Source organism: Dipodomys merriami, unplaced genomic scaffold, assembly GCF_024711535.1.
Source record: "Dipodomys merriami isolate MVZ:Mamm:240054 unplaced genomic scaffold, mDipMer1.0.p SCAF_21, whole genome shotgun sequence".
NCBI lineage: Eukaryota > Metazoa > Chordata > Mammalia > Rodentia > Heteromyidae > Dipodomys > Dipodomys merriami.
This window is the reverse complement of record NW_027203493.1, coordinates 16,004,425-16,028,338: the sequence shown is the minus strand read 5'-3', so window position 1 is coordinate 16,028,338 and position 23,914 is coordinate 16,004,425. Positions and strand designations below refer to the sequence as shown.

The following is a 23,914-nucleotide window of genomic DNA, read 5'->3' as shown; positions in this document are numbered from 1 at the left end:
AGACTGCCAAAAATGATTGGCAAGGTATGAAAACATTTCTTATTTCTCTATTGGACAGGCTTTTGGGTAGTGTTTCAAAACAATGAATATACTCAATCCAAATATACTCAATATACTCAATCCAAATCAGGAATTTCATTGCTTCCCTGTATTGATAAGCTGACATGATCACATTGCTTCTGGACTCTAGCCTCAAAGACCATAGAAACATCTTCAAAAATGTTGCTAATAATAATATCAGATACTTGAGATTCTTTTTGTCTTTCCAACTTCTTTTCAATGGCACACACTAGAATCAGAGGCATGCACAGAAGTCTATTCTGGGGCACACTCCACCATCTGCGCTCCTGGACCCCAGCAGTGCCCATGGAAAAGAGCTGGCAAACCACCTCTTGTGATCTTATTGAGAAAAATTATTTAGTGGGCCGTGCCTGGGATTTCTTTGCATTTTTTTCCCCTTGTGGACATTTTGGCAAAGAATCATCCTGTTCATTATCCATATGTGATTTCTGTTCCATTGCCTTTATTAAAAAAGAAAGTCTACATCCAGGCAAAACTGTATTTTAAGTGAATATTAAAAACACTTTTTTTTCAAATAAAATGCAGGGAAAGAAATTGGTCTAACACTTGCAGCTTTGGTTAGACAAGTGAGCATTTATCTTTGATTTGGATGACTGGATATGCCATCTACATCCCTTTAATACTTGCCGCATCTTGAAAGGTCCTGGGATAATGGTCTAGTTATTCAGGCAAAAAATAATAATAATTTAATAATTTAAATATTAAATAATAAAGGTACTAGATAAACACATAAAATAATACTGTTATAAAATAATATTTTATATGAGGGGAAAGATTTATCTGAGCAAAACTGAATTTTCAACAAGGTAATAGTTACAGCTTTGACTATATAAAAATGTAAAACTTGCATTGGAAAGACAAATGTCAGCCAGAAAAGGGTCATTATTTGTAATACATGTACCTGAAGTTACTATATTAACTGAGAGAGTTTGAAAAAAAAAAAAACGTAAGGGTGGGCACAGGTGGCTCATACCTGTTAAATCTAGCTACTAAAGAGTCTGAGAACTGAGGATTGTGGTTCAAAGCCAGGCAGGGCAGAAAAGTCCACGAGATCCTTATCTTCAAGTAACTACCAGGAAAGCTGAAGTGGAGCTGTGGCTCAAATGGCAGAGCACTAACCTTGAGCAGAAAAACTCAGGGACAGTGCCCAGGCCCTGAGTTCAAACCCAAGGACTGGCACAAAGAAAAGGAAGAGAGAGAGAGAGAGAGAGAGAGAGAGAGAGAGAGAGAGGAGGGGAGGAGGAGGAGAAAGAGGAGGAGGAGGAAGAGGAGGAGGAGGAGGAGGAGGAATCAGGAAAAGGAAAGATGATCTGGTTCACATAATACAAGAGGCAAAGAAAAGGATGAGTAATGATCAACAGAAAAGATCACAGAAAATGTCTCCCCTCACTGGTAATTAAATATATGCAAATTTATTGAGTTTTTTCAGCAATCAGATTGGAATGCACTAAAGTGGCTGATATAGATTGAAGACTATTTGTCTTGCGTGAGAAGTTAAAAGTGAATGTTCACTTTCAAATACAATGGAAAGATACTTTTTAAAATTGCAATCTGGTGATACATTTCAAAACTGTCAGTGTATATACTATTCGATTCAGAAATGCCACTTCTAGAAATGTGTCCTAAGAGGACCAATAGACAGCCTTGCAGAGATGATCTATAAAGATGCTTGTCACACCCCTGTTTAATGGATGGACTATAAATGTACATTGCTGGGTATAAAGACTTACATTAATATACTTGTGATACATGTTGGCTAGTGAAAAATAACAGTAAGAAATAGAAAGATACACAACTTTAAAAAGATTAACTGAAATATCACCACCAATTGTCACTTGATGATCACTAGAGATGTTTGTTACCTTCTTTGAGAGAAAAATGAAATGAGGGTAGAATGTTCTATTAGAGGTTCATGCTGGATTGAAAGGTTTGGCTGTCTTCTGTTTTAAAAATCTCACTTTCCATGCCATTTACCTTTCACAACTAAGTCTCCTATTTTTCAAAAATTATTTACCCAAATCTCAATATAATAATATTTTGTGATGGCATTTTCAAAATCACAAGTGGGATGTTAATTGAATAACATTCTGGTAAACTCCAGATAATGTTTAAAGCTAAACTAAATTCAAGCTTTAGGTAGCAGGGCATAGATGCAAACAACAAATAGTATGTATTCACCTAGTAATTCAATATAAAACATATTTTCAGTGTAGCCACATGCCAACAACTTGCTTACCAGAAGACTTAGAAGTTCCCAGAAGAAGCAAAACTATTCAAAGTGTTCACCACTTAAAATATTTCAGAAGATTGAAGTAAATTATATATATTATATATGCACATATATTATATTTACATATATACATATACAAACACATCAATATACATATATAAACATAGAGGAGGAATAGGAATATGGTAGAGGAGGTGAATTTGTTCAAAGTGCACTTGTGTGTGTATAGAAATATCACAATAAAAACCCGTCATACTACAAATCCATACTAGTTCAAAATGTAAATGATAGCTAAAAATATTTTAACATCCAAGTGTGGTGGTACATGCCTGTAATCCCAGCAGGAATAATGAGAATTTCAGGCCAGCCTGTGCTACATGGTAAGACTGATTCAAATAAATACATGCATATATATATATATATATATATATATATATATGTATATATGTATCCTCATTGCACATTGTGGTAGGAGGATTTTAGGAAACAAGAAGTGGCAGATAGGGCAAAGGGGTGAGAAGGAAGTACAATGATTTTTGGTGGGTGTGTTTGTTTGTTTCTTTTCTTTTCTTTTTTTTTTTGTGTTCTACCTGGAAGCAGTACCCAGGGCAGTGATCCAAGCTTGGAAAATGCCAGCAAAAAAGGAGAAAGGGTTCTTCCTGGTCACTACAAAGTAAATCAAAGGGAGAAAGATGCCCCCATGGATGATGAGGCCCACGATCACTGTTATCATATACATCCCCAGTTGCCTAGCAACCACTTCTAAGTCCTTGATTGCAATGATCTTCCCACAGATAAGGCAGGCGATACCCAGGGGAGAGTACCTGAAAAACACAAAAGAAACAACAACATCAAAAAATCATTGAAGAGATCATTACAGGATTAACAACCTAAATTTGACCCTCCTAAGTAGTATGCTCAGAGAGAAACTCTCTTTTATTTATTTATTTATTTTGCACCAAGAGTTCTGTTGAGGAAAAAAAAAAGTCATGATTCAATAGAAGTTATTTTTTTACTTTGGACTAACTGCTTTAAGCTAACGTCTGTTTTATGGATCTAGTGACGCCAGCTCTGATGAAGAGTCCAAAGGTAAACTCTGTTGCTAGCATGAGTTTAAGCAGAATAAAGGAGACACATGGCACCATCTTCTAGCTTTTATCTTGCAGATAACTGTCAAGTTAAAAGTTTAGAGACACATATTGGGAGTTGTGCTTGATTTCTCTGTTCTTCAGCACCTTCCTGGAAATTTGGGAATAACTTTTGGAGCTTTTCGGAAATGTATAACCTGGGTTTTGTAAATGTGTGTGTATTTGTCTCACCTTGGGAAAATAGGGAACCTGTTCGAATGAGAGAGGGAAAGGGAGGAATAGAACAAAGAGAAAGGAAGCTCGCTTTTCACAAGAAAAGCATCCAAGCCAAAAAGTACATTTAGAGAAATGTGGTTTGATGACTTCTAAGCCTGAAAGTATTTTTTCCTACGTTAACAGGATGCTGGCTACCACTCATTGTGTTCCATGGCTATGGCATGAGACACACACTCTCAGCCTCACTTAATTGCTACCACAACCCAACAATCTAGGTATCTTTATTCTTATTTGGAAAAGGAACACGCTGTAGTTTGGAAAATTGAAATAATCAGCCCTAAACTACAAAACTAGGAAGAAAACAACTCCAGGATCGGTGTAGGAGGGGGAGGGAGTTCCCCACCCCATTTCCTTTCCATGAGCAATCCTCGCTCTTTGTAGATAAGCAAATACTTTACCATATACTAATTCAACTCACATAAACTTCTTTCCCATCTCTGTATTATTATTGTTTTATAGAGAGCTTGCCAATTATCCTGTTCCCACTCTTTAGAAAACCATTTTGTTTGGTAACACTGGCTTTTTTTTTTTAATTTAAACTTTTCCTTATCCAATGTGGTTTTGTTAGGGCATGATTAATTTAGCCTGTGATAGTTTCTGACTGTATGTGTGGGAAAGCTGATACCTTACTAAAAATTATAAACACACTTGTGAGAACGACAATGGAGGAAATAAAATCCCCAGCTAGGGCCCCAGCAGGGATAGGGGTTTAGGAAAGAGGGTTGCCTAAACAGACTTGGGCTTTTGCCATTGCTCCTGGATGTAGTCCTTTCCAGGATTAAGAAGAGGCTACACAGAGCAGAGGAGACATAAACAACTGCAGAAGGCATGGACGGGTCTAGTCACTTGTCACCTTGCAAAAGTGGTTCATTCCCCATCTTCCAGACAAGGACATCAAGGCTTAGAGAGGCTGACTCTCACTAAGTTGCCATGACAACTAAACAGTTGACCTTGCATATATGTTTATTCTTTCTTTTTTTCTTTTTTTTTTTTTTTTAATTCAGCTCTATTGATAGCATTAGTCCTTTGCTCCAGACAAAGCAATCCCTTCTGGGGTCTGTTTTCACACATATATCCTCTTACTGAGTCAAGTCTGAGTGAATGAGGCTTTCTTTCTTTTTTTTTTTTTTTGTTGGTTGTGGGGCTTGAACTCTGGGCCTGGGCGTTGTCCCTCAGCTCTTCAGCTCAAGGCGAGAGCTCTACCACTTGAGCTACAGCGCTACTTCCGGTTTTCTGGTGGTTTGTTGGAGATAGGAGTCTCATGGTCTCTCCTGCCCTGGCTGGCTTTGAACCGCGATCCTCAGATCTCAGCCTCCTGAGTAGCTAGGATTACAGGAGTGAGCCACCAGCGCCCGGCGAGGCTTTCTAAAACATCTCACAGGCTACCCAGTGTTTGTTTTCTGTCTTGCCGCCTGAGTTTTTTGTTGTTGCTGTTGTTGTTCAAGGCTAGCTAGCCACAGCTTCACTTCCAGCCTTGTAGGGGTAAATTGGAGGTAAGAGTCTTGCAGACTTTGCTGCCTAGGCTGGCTTTGAACAGAGGTCCTCAGATCTAAGTCTCCTGAGTAGCTAGGATTACATTCGTGAGCCACCTACACTTGGCTTGGACAGATGTTTTTATGAGCAATATAGTCTCTCAAAAGGTACCTGATCCTAAAAGAACTGATTTGCATCTGAAAGAACTAGAGCATTCACATAGCCATACTGAGCTTCAAACCTGAACCTTACTTGTCCTTTCCCTGGTGTTCAAGCTGGCCACAGTTGGAGCTGCTTTGCTAGACAGGAGGGAGTCAGAAACAAATCTCCCCTCATGTTGTCGCACCCCCAGTCTTTCCCTCCATTTTACATTCTCCTGCTGTGACTATAGTCACATAAATCAGAAGGCCCAGCACTTTGCCACTGAGATTATGAATCACTGAACAGAATGCACCTTCCTATAAAGCTAGAAAGCATTTATCTTTATAAACCAACAGACCAATTCTTTTCCAGGCACCAATAACCCTTTAAAAATATCCAGAAAACAAACAAACAAACAACAACAAAAAGAAATGAGCTGTTTGGGGCACCATTCAATTTTCCTCCCCCTCTCCCCTTACTTTGGCTTTTTTCTGGGTCAAACAATTTATAAAATGGGGAGAAAATGTTTTCAAGGCTCTTTGCCCAGGAATAGTAGCTTTGGAGAGTCCTGGAGTGTACAGTGGAGTCAGAGCCAGAGGGAGGAGAGAGAGAGAGAGGAAAAGTTTACTTCTGGAGCACTCAGCTTGCTGGGGAAAGCATGAGCCACCAGTAGAAATGTAGAGTTAATCCAAGGTCAGAAGGTGAAGTGTTAGGGATAATAGGAAATGCAGGAGCTCTTACTAACCCAAATGCCTTAGCCTCCAGAACTAGTATGAACATTAATTAGGACAAGGATAGACCCTTTGTGCTATGAGGCCTTTTGGGGCCATTTCTTCATTGTATCTGGTTTTTACTTTGTCATTCATGGGGCTTGAACTCTGGGCCTGGGCGCTGTCCCTCAGCTTTTCAGCTCAAGCCATAGCACCACTTCCAGTTTTCTGAGTGGTTTATTGGAGATAAGAGCCTCACGGACTTTCCTGCCCAGGCTGGCTTTGAACCATTATCCTCAGATCTCAGCCTCCTGAGTGGCTAGAATTACAGGCCTGAGCCACCAGTGCCCAACTGTATCTGATTTTTAAAACAAGTCACAAGGCTGAGCATGATTGGCCATGCCTATAATCCTACCTCCTTGGGAGGCAGAAGTTGGAGGATTGCAGTTTGAAGCCATGTCAGAGAAGGTTACTCGAATATCCTATCTGAAAAATAAACTCAAAGCAAATGGATTGGAAATGTGATTCCAACAATAGAGTGCTTGTCTAGCAAACGGAAGGCCCTCACTTCATTCCCCGGTTCTGTAAATCTCTTATCAGTCAGATTCTGGGTTCCTTATCAATGAATTCTTATTGAAAATGAGTTTTCTTGAAAAAGAAGAAGCAAATCCCATACCATTCAGTCACTACTCAAAACTTCTAAGATAAAGCACAAACCAGGGTGTACAGAGGCTGAGACTCCATTGAGAAACCCAAAGCAAGTGATGTCCAGTAATTGTTGGGCCCATTTCTAACTGAGAAGGGCCTGACCATTGAGATAGGAAGAGGGAGGGGCTTCCCTGTTGTCCATAAATGTGTTATGTTCTCAGCTCTGTGAACTGTTTTCATAGCCACTGCCTATCTATTCAGGACTGGATGATTCAAGTCTTTTCTTTTCATTCTAGTCTCCACCCACTATGAGCTCTAGCCCTCATCAACCTAAAGGTCCCACCAAGATACCTTGCCCTCAGCTGCTTTCAACCCAGTCAGAACTCATGTCTTTTTACACTCATAGACCAGAGTGGATCAATAAACTGTAATATAATCTATATATGTATGTGTAAATATATACATATATAGATGTATATATACACACACATATATAATGGAATTTTACTCAACCATTATAAGGAATAAGATTATGTCATCTGCAGGGAAATGTGGATGAACCTACAACAAATCATGCTAAGTGAGGTAAGCCAAGCTCAGAGAGGCAAACACCACATGTTTTTTTTTTTTTCCTTATGCGGAAGCCAGATCTAAAATTATAACTGGACATGATAACCTACAAAGTCTTTAGACATTCACAGACAAATAGTCAGACTAAAGGAGAATACCCTTAGGGGAGGAACCCAAAGGTGTAACTTCTCTGAACATTTAACATACTATTTATTGAAAGAGCTAGTCATGGGATTTTTGTAGTTTATATATCCTCCCTGTTCCCAGGGAATTCAGATGTTTTTGGAAATCAATATTTCAAAGAACAAAACGCCTAATCTGTAATAGATGAAACTCCTGTATTACTTGGTTAGCCTTTGAAAACCATTTACCTTGGCTCTGATTAATTTAAGATCTCCAAGGTCTTATATATGAATAGGATTAGAGTTTTTGAGCTTGGTACTATGGTAGGATAGATACTTTAGTGGAGGTAAGCCAATGGACTTCCTTAGCTCTGCCCTAAGACTCCAGCTTTGTTCCACATGTCCCAATACCAACACTAGTATAACAGAACTTAGAACTGTAAGACACAGTAAATAAAGAGTTAAAAAAAACAAAAACAAAAACAAAATCATATCCCAAGAGTTACCTAAAGGCACTGCCTCTACTCAGGCTCCTGAGGTAATCTAACCCTTATTTTTCTCAGCCTATGTAGAGATAAGTATTTTAGCTACTCAGAATGACTTTTGTTGAGGTACCACATGTAGATTAGAACTTTGTATCAGGATAGAGTAATAATCAGTTCCTACAACCTCTAGGAGTTTCCTGTTGTGAATCAATAAAACCCCAACCAGCAGGTGGCCTTCAGGACTCTGGGGATCCCCTCTCCTGTCTACCTCTCCAACTTCACCACCTCTGCCCCATTATCCACACTCCAACTCCTGACTTCTCTTCTGATCCTCAGAAGCCTTCAATTTGCCCTTTCCTCCTGGAGGAATATTTTCCTCTTCATTCTTCACCTCCACTTCTTCAGGTCTTTACCATCCCACCATCCCCGTCTGTCCTATAGTAAATCTTATTTGTGTTTTAATAATCATTATTATTTTTAATAATAAGCGAAACAGTTCATATGAGGTAATTAATACTAAACACATAGCAGGAATTTAATAACTCTTAATTGTAGTTTAATGATAACAATAATTATTATCTTCTCAACATTATATTTTTCTATTATTCCTATTCTTACTGCTACACAGAGAAGAATACAAAACAACTGTTTCTGCTTTGAGGGGTCAGTTAGAGAGTGGTTAGCTGTTTTACCCAGAGCCTTCTCACATACATTCTTATTAAGGGATGCTGCAGCTGACATGCCTGAGAAATGATGGGAACGTGTCTTGGGTCACGCAATGCCCTCCTGACCATTTGCCTACATGAGGTAACTGAACAACTGTCAGAAATCAGTCCTACAATTCATTCCCACCTTCATTCCTCCCTCTCCCTGGATCATAATAAAAGTTCAGGAGTTTGGGTTTCAAAGAATGGGAGAGTTCTTACTGCACACCACCCTACATCCCTGGAGAAAAGGGAAGTCATGATCTAATCTCACTGACTCATTGGATTTCCTAGATTTCCCTTTCTACAAGGCTCCCACTGATGTCAGTCTGGAGGCAGGAATGAATTTGTACACATATCCCATGCCATTGGCACCAGACTAAAAAAACATGAACTGTATCTTTAGAGCAAGGATGGACTTTCTGCCACAAATTCTAGGAAGTGGGCAGATCCTAATGTTTAAGCAAGAAGCCTATTCTGCTTTATGTATTATTAGTAATTAAACTTCCTGGTGATATAATTTTAGGTCAAGTTAATGTACCTCGATGAGCCTCAGTTGCCTTTTTTGGAAAATGGAAACAATAATGCCATCCATTCAGGATTGTTGGGATTACATTTGGTAGATAAAAAGTTTCTGACCTTACTCAGGATGGTAAACGAAATCAATAGCTTTTATTATAGCTTTTATTATTTTATTATAAGAATGATCATGATAACAGTAAAAGAAGTAAGATTTAGTGTAACTTCTATGCTACAGTGTTCTGTAAAACCAGAAGGTAAGACTGACCACTTACACTTCCTTCTTTATGATTTAAAAAACTCAGCTTACTTTAGTTGCACAGAAAGGATAATTTGTGGTGACATTTCTATATAATGCCAGTCAACTTTGTCCCTTTTACCTCTCTCACTGTATACCTTAAATATCTCTGCAACTCATTTTTTGTTTTCATGGGCTGACAATTACTACTTCTTTTCTTCCCTGTACAAGTCATAAATGACTCAAGGCTAAGACATTCTTTTGAACATTAGACAGTTGGGACAGCTATTCCTGGGTCACTCCATGCCCTTGGTGTCTTGGCTTCGTTTTTTTGCCTCTGATAACAATGCTAGAATGGTTGTTGGGTTTCTAATACTGTCTCTTATCCTTCCAATGTTGGAATAAGCAAATATTTTATACAAAAAGCCAGATGGCACATACTTTAGGTTGAGGGGCTCAACAATCCCAGTGGCAACTATCTGACTCTGTCATTATTAAGCCATAGACAATGGGCCAAAAAGGATGGGTGGGCAAGGTTATGTTCCAGTAAAACTTTACATATAGGCACTGGGTGTACATTTCACATAATTTCACATATCATAGAATACTATGCTTCTTTTGATTTTGTCCTTAGCCAGTAACAGAAGGTATATGAAGTCAGTCTGAACTCCACAATTCATATGCTGAATTCCTACTCCGCACAACCAATGGGTGTGAGGATATGGGTCTTCAGAGGTCACCAGGGCATAAGAATGAAATCCTACTATTCCTTCCATATGTTGAAACTTGACATCCTGTATAGTGGCAGTGGCAGATGGAACATTGGGAGGTGAGCCCTCAAGAGTGGATTAGTATCTATTTCTTCTACCATGTGAACATGCATAGACAGAGCCATCTCTGAGGAACAGCTCCTCTCCAGACACCAGATCTGCTAATGCCTTGATCCTTGGACTTGTCAGTCTCCAGAACTCTGAACAATACATTTCTATTATTTATTCTTTTTTTTCAGTCCTGGGGCTTGAACTCTGGGCCTGGATGCTGTCCCTCAGGTCTTCAGCTCAAGTCTGGCGCTCTACCACTTGAGCCACGGCTCTAGTTCCAGTTGTTTGGGTGGTTAACTGGAGATAAATGCTCATGGACTTTCCTGCCTGGGCTGGCTTTGAACCATGATCCTCAGATCTCAGCTTTATATGTATGGTCCACCAGTGCCTAAACAGTCTAAGGTGTTTAGTTACAGTAGCTGGAACAGTCTGAAAGAGTACCCTTGGAAAAAGGACTCCAGAGAGCTTACTTGCTCTTTCTCTACCAGGTGAGGTTAGAGTGAGAAGTTAGTCTCTACAACCCACAAGAGGACCCTCATTTAGAACCTGACCACATTAACACCTTGATCCTCCAGAATGATGAGACATAAATTTCTTTTGTGCATAAACCACCTTGTCTACAATACTTGGTTTAATAGCCTGGAACTAAGAGAGACATGTTAAGCAATAAAACTCATTCTCAACACATAGGGCAAAGAAAATCGGCAATGCATGGATTTGCTCAGTGGCCATCATATCTAGAGGAAGCTCAAAGAAAGAGATTTCCATTCCTATCTCAACATTTTAGCAAAAGGCCACATAAATCACATAATCAGCACACATAAATTCTTTCCTGCTGAGAAGGCTCCAGCCTCCTCTGGAGACCCCAACACCTCCTCCTACCCCAGTACAATGACAAGAACAAGTGCACTTACCACATGATCATGATTACTAACTTCATGACAATTTCATTCAGAATGTTGAAAAAGTCCACCATCAGCTTTGCCTGCTCACCCATCTTCCCCATGGCAATGCCAAAAGCAATGAAAAACCCGATCAAACCTGTTGGGTGAATCACATCACACAAAAGGACCAATTAAACTGGCAAAGTGGCTCATGCCTGTAATTCTAAATACTCAGGAAACTGGGATCTGAGAATGGTTCAAAGCCAGCCCAGGCTGGAAAGTCTGTGAGACTCATCTCCAATTAATCACCAAGAAGCCAGAAGTAGAACTATGGTTCAAGTGGTACAGTGCCAGCTTTGAGCAAACATGCTAAGGGACATTGCCCAGGATCTGAATTCAAGCCCTAGTGTACACACACACACACACACACACACACACACACACACACACACACACACACACACACACACACACACACACACACACACACACACACACACACACACACACACACACACACACACACACACACAGTTCAAATACTCTTCTTTTTTATTTTTATTTTTTAGGATAATAAAGACACAATATAGATTCTATTACCAGATTTTTGCCAGTTCCTAGCCCCTTGGCTATTCCTTCACTTGGCACAGCTCCACACCAGCCTCCTTAATCAACTCTAACCCAAGGCTAGGAAGGTTGGAGGAACTAGTCCCAACCCTCTTGATGTCAGTGTCAAGATGCCCTAGACCCTGGGTCAAGTCTGACATTCATCCTTGGGTCTGCTTTCGGTGTTAGCTTTTAGCTCATCAGCTGTGCCTGAGACCTTGGGGATCTACTTTATACTTTAGTCTTCCAGGTATAGGTCTGACTTTTCTCTCCCCAGAAGGTTCCCTTGCCACCATGCCAGTTTGTAATTTCTCTTCCCCTCAGTATTTTACCTCAACCCACCAATGTACTGGGGTATACAGTGTTCCCTGGGATGTATAGAGTTCTGACTGCCAATCACCATGCTCCCCAGTGTCTGGCCCATTAGTCCCAGCCTATGGAACCCAATTTTAACTACCTACATGGACTACAAATCAAGGTTGCTCTGTCCTTAGCTATAGGACTCGGCTCATCCACTGGCTTTGTCTCTGACTGTAAAGTATGGGCTATCTTCTCATCCCTCCTTTGCCTCACTCCCACCATGCCCTAGTTGACAAGCCTAATTTCCAGTCCCTCTCTATTGTATTTATTTTTATATTGCATCCAGTTATGTCAGGAATCTTAACTGCTATTGGGTAAATTATAGCACTGCAGTTTGATTCTATCAGAGGGGAATTTCTTCTGAGATGCTGGCTTTTATGTTTATCTAGTCATCAAAACCACTGCCCTCTCCACACCAAGCACATATCAATCTAGATTAACAACCCTTTGCAGGAACCTTTCTCTTCAGCCATTCGTCTCTTGTACACAGGAATGCTAATATACTTGGTATGTAATATCTCCTCTTTTCACTCTTAGCCAGAAGGCTTGACAAATGACTTCACAAGTGAGTTATTGGTCCAAGAAAGACAAGCACTTAATGAAGATCAGACCTGGGACAGAATGGACTAGTTCTCCAGTAATATACAAAATCAATTTCAAGCTATTCCCATCTCTCAAGCCCATGCAGTGCAGTTTGTTTTGGAATGTGGTGAAAAGCAATCCATCTGTGAGTATTCTTACTATGAATACCTAATACCACTTAGTTAAAACCATTTGAGGAGAAAATGCACAGTGTTTTCAGGTCCCCAAGAATTGGGGTGAAAAATCTGCCCTCGTTTGCCCATATTAGCCATATTTATGAGAAGAGAAGAAGAAGAAGAAAAAGAAGAAGGAGAAGGAGAAGGAGAAGGAGAAGGAGAAGGAGAAGGAAGGAGAAGGAAGGAGAAGGAGAAGGAGAAGGAGAAGGAGAAGGAGAAGGAGAAGGAGAAGGAGAAGGAGAAGAAGAAGAAGAAGAAGAAGAAGAAGAAGAAGAAGAAGAAGAAGAAGAAGAAGAAGAAGAAGAAGAAGAAGAAGACGACGACGAAGAGGAAGAGGAAGAAGAAGGAGGAAGAGGAGGAGGAGGAGGAGGAGGAGGAGGAGGAGTTAAGCACTTGGGAGGCTAGAATTGGTTGTGGAGGCTTTTTGGATCTGTGGAGATTAAACAAGTCCTTTAAAAAGTAGAAGGCAGAGCCAGGGCTGTATCTGCATTTATTACAGTGCTAATCATCAGGACTTTCCAAAGAGAAGAAAGACAGGGAAAAAAACCCACGCAGAGCAAAACAAAAAGCCTCTACCCTCCCTCCCTTGGAAGATCATGGAAAGAACTGTATCTCAGCCACTATAGTAAATGTGAAGTTTCTCAACCATCAAACCTCCTTTGCCTTTGCACAGCCTTGAACTGCATTGGATGGACAAGGGCATTCGAGTCTGTCATTTCCCTCAGTAAACATTGCCTAATTGGAATTGCTTGCTGGGACAGGTGGCTGTTTCCCTTGAACAAAGCTCTCTTAGATTTGGCCAGCCGGATGGAGAGCACAGTAAGTGTGTTGAAACGCCCCAGCACTGCCATTGGTCATGTGACTTTCTAGAATCCACCGAGACTCTCAAAAAAACCAAAAATGTCTACACAATTCACTCCCAAGTATTGGCCCTGTAGCTCCCAATCTTAGCCTACTCCAGAGTGGGGAACATTTTGATCAAGAGGGTACCTACCCAGAGGAGGATCAAGAGGGTTCTGAAAGGGTTATAGATATCTGGGCAATGGGAGGAAAAATTTCTTCCTGGGTGGAGATTATTTGCAAAAGCTTCTCCTCAGAGGAACTTTCTCACTCCATTTTCTCCTCCCTCCTGCCAGCCATCACCTCCCACCAACTGTCAACAATTGGGAACCCAGTGAGCTTATCTCCTCTCCTTTCTCCTACACAGCGGCTTCTGTCAGACCAAACAACAACAACAAAAGATTCACTTCTGTTCCTCAGTGGCTGGGCAGCTCTACTTCTACTTCTTCTCTACAATCTGGATGGGTAGAGAATAGGACCATTAAATTCATAACAAACAGGATGCCCGATTTTATTCTGAATTTCATATACGCAATGAATCACTATTCTGTATTCATATATCCTGTACAATCTTTGGGCTATAGGTACATGGAAACACTGTCATTTCTCTACAATTCATATTTAACTTGGACACCCAGTATTTTATATGATAACCAAAGGAAGGAAATAAAGCCATTTGATGTCTTCAGTGACAGAAACAGGACAACTGAGCAGGCTTGTTTCTCAATAGCTCTCACTGGAGCCCTTAGAAGTCTTCTTTGGGAGGCCTTGCTTAGAAATCAAGATTCCCCTTTTCCTGTAAGAGCTGCCGGGTCAAGAGGAGCGTGGCTTTCTCCTCTCCCCGCCATGGCGTGAGCTCGTCCCCTGATAGCAGTGTACTCCGAAAAAGGGGGAGTCATCTGGCAAAAATGTCACTTTACCCACTGTGTTCAAGGCTCCCATTCGACCAGATCTTGTGAACTTTGTTCATACCAACTTGCATAAAAAGAACAGGTAGCCTTATGCTGTCAGTGAATTAGCAGGTCATCAGACCAGTGCTGAGTCTTGGAGTACAGGCAGAGCTGTAGCTTGTATTCCCAGAGTTCGAGGTGGTGGGACCCACCGTTCTGGCCAGGGTGCCTTTGGAAATATATGTCGAGGAGGTCGCATGTTTGCATCAACCAAAACATGGCGTCGTTGGCACCCTAGAGTGAACACAACCCAGAAGTGATATGCTATCTGTTCTGTCCTGGCCACCTCGCCTTACCAGCATTGGTCATATCTAAAGGTCATCCAATTGAGGAAGTACCTGAACTTCCTTTGGTGGTCAAAGATAAAGTGGAGGGTTACAAGAAGACCAACGAGGCTGTTTTGCTTCTTAAGAAACTGAGAGCCTGGAATGACATCAAGAAGGTCTATGCCTCTCAGCGAATGAGAGCTGGCAAGGGCAAAATGAGAAACCGCCAGCGTATCCAGCTCAAGGGCCCCTGCATCATCTATAATGAACACAATGGAATCATCAAGGCCTTCAGAAACATCCCTGGAATTACTGTGCTTAATGTCGGCAAACTGAACATTTTAAAACTTGCTCCTGGTGGTCATGTGGGACATTTCTGCATTTGGACTGAAAGTGCTTTCCAGAAGTTGGATGAATTGTGTGGCACTTGGCATAAAGCTGCTTCCCTCAAGAGTAACTATAACCTTCCTATGCACAAAACGTTGAATACAGACCTCAGCAGAATCTTGAAAAGCCCGGAGATCCAAAGAGCCCAAGAAGATGAATTGCAGAGTCCTGAAGAAGAACCCACTGAAAAACCTGAGAATCATGTTGAAACTGAACCCATACGCAAAGACCATGCGCCAAAACACCATTCTTCGCCAGGCAAGAAATCACAAAATCCGAGCGAAGAAAGCAGCAGCATTGGCAGCCAAATTAGATGAGAAGGCCGCTGTAGAAAAGAGGGCTGGAGAGAAGAAGCCCGTGGTGAGTAAGAAAGGAAAGAGGGCTACTGATGTTAAAAAGCAGAAGTAGCCTTTGGGGAAAAAGGCAGCTGCTACCAAGAAACCAGCTGAGAAGAAACCAACAACGGAAAAGAAAGCTACCACAGAAGAAAAGAAGCCTGCTGCATAAACTATAGCAATCTGTTTAATTATATAAAGGTCATGATATGGGACAGCTCAGTTGAGTAAAGACCAGATCAAAGATGCAGTGAGAAACATCAAAAAAGAAAAAAAAGAAAGAAATCAAGATTCCCAAGACAGCGAGGGAAGGGGTGACATTGTCCAAAAGAAATGGACTCATTACTATGCCTCCATCAGAAAGAATGACATTGCCCCATTTGTTAGGAAATGGAAAGACTTGGAGAAAATTATATTAAGTGAAGTAAGCCAGGCCCAAAGAAACATAGGTCCCATGGTTTCCCTTATTTGCAATAACTAGTATATATGTCTGAGTCAAGCAGAAAAGGTCAGATAAGGTGATGTTAGGGGAATGAACCCCAAGACAAGTATTCAAATGTTTTTTTCTTTCATGCGATTGTTTCTAACATATTTATAAGATGATTTCTTTGTTGCTTTGTATGTCCCTCCCCCACGGTATAACCCCTGTTTTCACTGTATTTGATGTTGGTACAATTTGTGGAGGGGAAGGGAAAAAACAAATCCTTTAAATAGGGATACAGGTGGACCCATTGCAACAATGAGATGTACAAGTTGTTATGTCGAAAAACGAACTTTACAACTTTGGTGGGGGGGGTGTGTGGGGGTGATGGGAAGGGATGGGAAGGGGAAACAAAGGAGGAGGCAACAGTGCTTGATAAGAAATGTACTCATTATCTTGCCCATGTAATTGTAACCCCTCTGTACGATATTTTCACAATTAAAAAAAAGACATGGACTCATTATCTGACTTATGTAACTGTAGCCCCTCTGTATATAACCTTTATAATAATGGTAACTTTTTGAGATTTTAATAAAATAAATCAAGATTCCTTATTTTTGTCATCTTGTGAATAAATGTCCCTTCTTGACTTGCAATACCATTCTAATGGAGGTAGAAGGTCATAGAGGAGAGTGGATTCATCACAAAATAGGTAAGTAGGGTGTGAACTGAGCAAATTGAAGCCACTCAAACAAAGGAAAAGGATATTTTCTCAGAAGCTCTTCTGCTCCCCACTACCATTTTTTGGTGTGCCAACCCTGAGGCTTGAACTCAAGGTCCTGAACACTGTCTCTGAGCTTTCTTTTGCTAAAGGCTAGTGCTGTACCATGAACCACAGCCCCACTTCTGGCTATTTGGTGAATAATTGAAAATAAGAGTTTTATAGACTTTCCTGCCCAGGATGGCTTCAAACCATCCTTGGATGGATCTCAGCCTCCTAAGTAGCCAGGATTACAGACAAGAGGACCCAGAGGCACCTGGCCTCCCCACCCACTTTTAACCATGACCACAGCAGATGTGAATGAGCTCAGGGCAGACATTGCAGTGTTCTCTATGCCCCATCTCGTTTAATCTTTGCAACAGTCTACCAAACAGACTGAAGCTCAGAAGAGGAGCAATTTGTCCTAGGTCCAATGGAAGGGGTTCCCTAAAACCTCCAAATCCAGGTCTGTCTAGTTGCAGATGAAGAACTGGTCTGGCATGCAAAGAAGGCACCAGGCTGGGAGAAAGAGCTCACTGGAATCTCAGGAAGTTAAACAAGATAATCTGAAAAGCCCTTTGGGCCCCAATTCCTGTATTTTACAATACTGATAACTCTTTATTTGTTGACAGCTTGTGGGAGTTGGTAGGGACAGAAACACCAGCAGACAGAAACACCTCTGGGGGAAAAAAAATGCTTACAAAGTAAAAGAAATTATTGTGCCAGTTAATCAAGTGGAGATTCAGCTAAAATGACTTTCCGATAATATGTAGAGAGTGAAGACATGTCAGTCCCCTTTTGTTTTCTCATGCTTCACTTGTAGGTGTCATGTACCTTCAGAGTCAGTCCCCTGCCTTCTCCCCTTCCTCTTTCTTCATCCCTCAGCTCAGTGACCTCAAATCATTCCCCAGAGAGAGTCTCCTGCTCCCCCTAGAGGAAAAGGGTTACTGGTTTTTCTGGGCAAGGAGTAAGATGCTGAGAGGGACCCAAGGCCTGCCAGGAAAGTTCTGGCCATCCTCAGGAGATAGAAGACAATGAATTCCAGCCACCAGCTGGCTTACCTAAGACATTCATCCCATCCTTGAACTCCAGGCCCTTCTTAATAACCATCTTTGTCTCCTCAGAAGCCTCGGTGGCAGTCTCGTTCAACAGAGAGATGACAGCGTTGGTTGCATTGGTTTCTTCTGACGGAGGGGCCACCAGGACTTTCTTTGTCACTGTCTGAATCTAATAAAATGGGGGGGGGAGGGGGACACAAGAATGATGTTTTGTCTAACAGAATAGACATTTTGGTCTTTTTGTTTTGCTTTTTGCCAGTCGTAAGGCTTGACCTTAGGGCCTGGGTGCTGTCCCAAAGCTTTTCTGCTCAAGGCTAGCTGCTCTACCACTTTGAGCCACAGCTCCACTTTCATCTTTTCAGGTGGTTAATTGGAGAAAAGAGTCTCATGAGTTTTCCTACCCAGGATGGCTTCTGCAGTCCGCAGATCTAAGCCTCCTGAGTAGCTAGTATTACACGTGTGAACCACCAGTACCCGGCTCAGACAGCCAGGTATTTTAAGGTTTTCTACAAGTTAAATATGCTTATATTTTCATATATAAATACATATATATGTATATATTTATATTTGCCCAAACAAAATTTGGGAAAGGTTTTCTATGTTTAATAAAATGACAGTGCACTATATACACAATGGGTGTATAAAACTAAACTTGGACTGTACCATAAGCAATGTACCCTAATGCAGTGATATTAGCTTAAAATTGGAGTTTGGATGTCTTTTTCTTCCATTCCCATGACAATAAGTGCCTCAGAGATTATATCAAAGGTTCAGCTTGGAATCTTTACAAAGTTGGGAGACCCAGTGAAATAGCCCTCCCTTCCTGCCAGACACAGCCATCAGAAGTTAGCCCTCTGTCTGAACTCCTTCCAGAGCCAGGCTCTGTTGGGAATCATCACCTTGGCACCAGGAGTGACAGCTGCCAGAAACCACCATGATGGGAACATGTGCTTACATTTTGGATCTTAATACAAGATGAGAAAACACCTGCTCCCTCTGGGCACTGGTGCCAGCCAGCCAGATGTTCCCCCAGCCTCTCTCCCTGCTCCTCGACATCCATAGCAGTGCTTCTATTTTTAAAGGTGTCAGGCACTCTGTATGCAGACTGCTGTGAAAATTCTTATCTCAACCTAAAAACCACCACCTCCGATGACATGAAAATAGAATTCAGGCAAAATCCTAGAATGTCAGGGCTGGCGTAGAGAAGGTGACAGATGGCTACACCAGGAATAGACACAGAAGAGGATGTGTGGAGAAGTCAAGTGACTTTTCGGACATTGTCATTATTGGCAGAGCTCAGACTTAAACTCAAATGGAGTTCTTTCTACAGCCTATGCTGTATGTTAAACCATGCAGACTCTGTTCTCCTGTGGCTGGGTCTCTGTGAACAAGAGTTGGAGAGAAGAGAGGGTAGCCTTCTCAGAGGTGAAACAGGTGTGCTCTTTGCTAACCTGGCTACCGGTGGAAGGGAGTAAGAAAGCCCATGCTAACTGTACAAGGAGAGAAGGCAGCTCACTGGATCCTGGGTCTATCCAGGTCATGGCGGCATAAAGAGAGAACACTGGATGACCAGAAGGGAAATTTCTAGAAATGGTAGAGTCATGATCCCAAGAAGAAAGCTGCTGGCCATCTGAGGATGCTAAAGAAGCTAAAGCTTGGGGGAAATTGGAGTCATGGACCTCCACATGGATGTTATTGACCTGGCAAATGGTGGCTGCCTGGATCAGGTAGGAAGTCAAATACTGTTGGTTTTCCATCCACTATCTCTTATAAATAGCCAACCAAGAGCAGAACACTAGTTTGTTGCTGAAGTTGGATTCTAAACCAGTCATGTTTGACTCCAAAATCCAGCTCCAAAAGCACCAGATGGGAGCATCAGGTCAAGGAGAAAGAAGCCCTGAAATGCAAACTGAGCCCTCAGTCTGAGACCTTGATTCACAGAGTCTGTTTGAATTGGACAGCTCCAATCTGACTGTGCATTCTTGTCTTCCTGAATCCAACTCACCATCCTTTCTCAACTGACACCTCCTTTGAACTCATTCACCCACCCTTGCTCTTATCTGCTTCCACTTCCATGATCAGAATTATAGTTACTCAGCCATCGTACTAGATTGATTTTTTTGCAGGCAGGCAGGGGCTGGCGGGGGTGAGGGGGTGGGGAGAGATATTGAAGTTTGAACCCAGACCTCATGCTTGCTTGGCTTGCTTGCTTGGCTTGTTTGCTTGCTTGCTCAGCTGTAGCTCTACAATTTGAGCTTTCAGGTCAACTTTTTTGCTGATTACTTTGGAGATGGAGTTTCATAGCCTTTTCTGTCTGGGCTGGCTTGGGACTGTGATTCTCTAGATTCCATCACCAGATTTAAAAAAAACAAAATTAAATAGTCTCTTCCTGACTCAAACTCTCTTAAAAATGAAAACCTCAATTTAACCATGGCCAACAAGGAAGTGCCTGAGTTGGATTTTACCTTTCTCCACTCACTCCACTGTACCCACTCCCCCTGCCGTGGCCTCACACGCATACCCCTTCCCTTTTCTTGACTGAATGGGTGACAGCTGGGAACATATCCTTTTCTTCTGCATTTCCCTGGCTCTTAAATTCATTTTTCTGTGGTTCCCTGGAAATGGCTTCAGCTTAGACCCTTCCTGAGCTAGTGGCAACTGAAATATACTGTGACCTAAACTTGCCTTGGGGACAGAAAACAGGCTAGTGAGGGGGGACTATGCGTACTCCTCAGTGATTCTACTAATCACAATCACCCATTTCAAAAATGCTGTTTTAAAAATACATATGCATATGTGCAGTTGGTAAAAGTGAATATTGCCAAAAATCTTCTGTAATACCATTTTGCAATATCCTGAAAATTCAAAGTCAGGACATCTTCACATCTAGGAATATTTCATTCAGAAATATTATGCAATCATGAAAAAGGGAACAATGGACCCGTAAACACCATTAAGTGAAAGAGCAATGTGCACATGTGCATATATAGCAAAGAAAACATACTGAATGAAACAAAATTTCAACATGAATAACTTCTGGGAGGTAGAAGGGAGCTTCTAATGTTTACTTACTATGCTTTTAAACTTTTCATAATTTAAACTTTTCATAATTTGCAAGAATTATTCGTCAGGCCCATGATTTATGTTGGAGTAGTTATATCTTGTATGGAGTAGTTATAGCTTGTATTTATGTAGAGTAGTTATATCTTGTATTTGTTAGGGTTGTGTGTTGTGGTTGTATATTGAGTAGTATGGTTGGGGTTATATGTTGAGAGTAGCTGTGGCTGTATGTTGTTTGTTTGGAGGGATGATTTTTTTTTAAAAGCAATTTCTAAGGCATTCAGACTGAACCCTTAGAGTTTCACACTTTCTTTCTTTCTTTTTTTTTTTTTTGGTTCGGTCGTGGGGCCTGAACTCTGGGCCTGGGTGCTGTCCCTCAGCTTGCTTCAGCTCAAGGCTAGCACTCTACCACATGAGCCACAGCACCACTTCCGGCTTTTTATTTTTCCGCTTATGTGGTGCTGAGGAATCGAACCCAGGGTCTCAGGCATGCAAGGCAAGCGCTCTACCACTGAGCTACCTTCCCAGCCCCAGCTTCACACTTTCTAGGCAAGTGCTCTGTTACCAGAGCTATACCCCCAGCTTTCTTTTCTTTTTTTTGCTTTAGTTATTTTTCACATATAGGCTCTTACTTCTCACTCAGCATGCCTTTCGATTACAATCTTCCTACCTCTTGTTCCCATGTAGCTGAGATTACAGGCATGAATCATCATCTAGTAGTTGTATTAAAAACAAACAAACAAAAAACACCACACATAGTTTTACTATACAATCTAAACTGAGAACCACTGGGTACTTCATGGGGTAGTGAGCAGGATGGATTAAAAAAAAAAGTGCCTGTGGCTGGGTGTCCATGGTTCACTCCTGGAATCCTAGCTACTCAGGAAGCTGAGATCTGAGGTTTATAGCCTGAAGCTAGTCTGACCAGAAAAGTCTATGAGCCTTCATCTACAATTAACTAGAAAAAAAAAAAAACATGGGACTAGAGATGTAGTTCAATAGTAGAGGATCATCTGTGAGCAAGCAAGTTGAGCAAGTGTGAGGCCCTGGGTTTAAGCCCTGGTACAAGAGAAGAAAAGATAAAGGAAGAAGGAAAAAGGAAGGAGAAGGAAAAAGGAAGGAGGAGGAAAAGGAGGAGGAGGAAAAGGAGAAGGAAAAGGAAAAGGAAAAGGAGAGGGAGAAAAAATGTGTCTCAGAGATTGAAATAAAAGGAAAGGAAGAGATAGAGAAAAGGAAAAAGAGGATCTCAGAGCAAAAATATACTAAGTAATGAGGAGGGAAACCCTACAAGACTTCAGTCCCAAAAGCCTGCCCTAGACTATCTGAGAGCCCTTAGGCCCAGACAGAAATAATAAAATATGAATAAAATTGCTACTCGGGGTGGAAAAGGCTTTTAAGTCCATATAGAAGACTAGAGAAAAGAGAACAGAAAAACCTTGAGTTACCTGTTGGAAACAGGCTTGGACCAGGTTTTCTGGGAAGAGATTTCGAATAAGATCCAGGAAGGCATCCAGACTGGATACTTCATCATTCTTCTTTCCAGGCCCCAGCTGCTTTTTGAGTTTGGGGTTGCCGGGGTGGATGGCCAAGACAAGGATGACACCCAGCACGGCAGCGATAATGGTGGTGGACATGTAGTATACCATGGCTCTCGTCCCTAGGCGGCCACTGGCTTTAGCATCCAGGCCTGACAAACCTGGGTAGAAAAGAAATCCCAAAGGTTTATTTCTGTTATGTTCCTGCTTGGGGGCCCCCTCTGCGCATCTACCACCATCCACTTCTAGTCATCAACTGCATTCGCAGCTAATTAAACTTCTGACTACCCAGACCTTTGATGGGTTATTGTTCTATTTGTCAATGTTATTTTTGAGGTTCTTGAGAACTTTGGAGAGTTAGTGATGATGAACTTCATTGGTCTGCAAACTACTGGTTCCCCACTTGTTCACTGATCTGCTGCAGTGGGCTAAAATAACATTGAACAGATTGAATTTTTAATTCTGAGGCTGTTTTTTTCTACTTCCACACCCCCTTCTTTGATAAAGGGATCATTATTGGGCCATGTTAGTCTTTCATGAGTTAATTATTATTACTTAATGTCCTTACTTAGGAAAATAAAGAGTTGCAGATCCAGGTCATAGTCCAAATGTCTTTTTAACATATTGCTAAGTAACTAAAATGGAGAGTCTGAGTAAGGATTCAGTATGGCCCATTAGTCTCTCTGAGTCCAAGCTTCCAGTGCCCCTCACTTGCCAGCTCCAGGCAAGGATTGCAAAGCAGCAACCAGCTATGCCACATCATCTGTACCAAGGAAGGCTGGAGAAAACCCCAAGCAAGTCACCAAAACTCCACTGGGGTTTTCACCAGTTGTTTCTTCATCTTGTTCACTTCCTGGTTTCAGTTCCTGCTTTTGCTAAAGAGGGGATCTGCCTTTCCTATTCTGGGGGACGGGGAGAGGAACAACTCACTGCTGTGAACTTCTATGAGTTAAGCTGACCTGCTTAACTCTGTGACCTGCTGCTCTCCACAACCTGCAGTGGCATTCTGGGTAATGGAAGCCAGGGCTCCTTACTGGATCTGTCTCCATACAATCTGTGAGTGGAGAATATTTAGTCTGGTTTGGAGAGCAGCATTTTTAAGGTCCAAACATAGATTTGGTCAGTTGAGGGTTAAGTAAGACCCCACTGATCCCAGATATACTTGAACTGGAGGCCTGGTAGTTCTGATCACTAGGCCAATTGGTCAACCTGCTATGAGATCATGGAATAACCAACCAGTTAGTATCTCAGCCTGTTGGTATTCCTAGGGCCCCACTCCTTCTTAAGGTGGCCAGTCCACAGGTACAATGTCTATCTGCCACCTTACTCACTGACATAAAGGTATAGATGAAGGTTTGGCTTCCTATTCTTAACTCAGAGTTTGTCATGAAACTTATATCATGTTTGAGCAATATGATCTTGTAAGGAAGAAGTCTAAGCCCATTAAAAGAAAAAGATTACCTCAAAAAATAATTTTTAGCCTAGTGTAACTAAGCATGTTGATACGTATTAAGGTTCTTTGTTCCATAAAAAAAACTTAGAGGACTTTCCTAGCATTTCATTTATTTTTAATTGACATTTTCCCCTA

At 41.4% G+C, this 23,914-nt stretch overlaps 1 protein-coding gene and 1 pseudogene across 3 annotated transcripts in view; one reads left to right on the top strand and one right to left on the bottom strand.

Annotated features, from left to right (window-relative positions):
• Positions 1 to 23,914, bottom strand: part of Slc1a2 (solute carrier family 1 member 2) — a 135,742-nt gene that overhangs the window by 34,120 nt on the left and 77,708 nt on the right. For all 3 annotated transcript variants that reach the window (XM_070032593.1, XM_070032594.1, XM_070032591.1), the window contains exons 4-7: positions 22,237 to 22,487; positions 17,735 to 17,900; positions 11,021 to 11,147; positions 2,902 to 3,135 (exon numbers count right to left, since the gene is read on the bottom strand). In XM_070032593.1, coding sequence (XP_069888694.1) covers positions 2,902 to 3,135; positions 11,021 to 11,147; positions 17,735 to 17,900; positions 22,237 to 22,487 — 778 coding nt within the window. The remainder of the gene's footprint in view (positions 1 to 2,901; positions 3,136 to 11,020; positions 11,148 to 17,734; positions 17,901 to 22,236; positions 22,488 to 23,914) is intronic.
• LOC138833987 (large ribosomal subunit protein uL4-like) lies at positions 14,365 to 15,664 on the top strand (annotated as a pseudogene).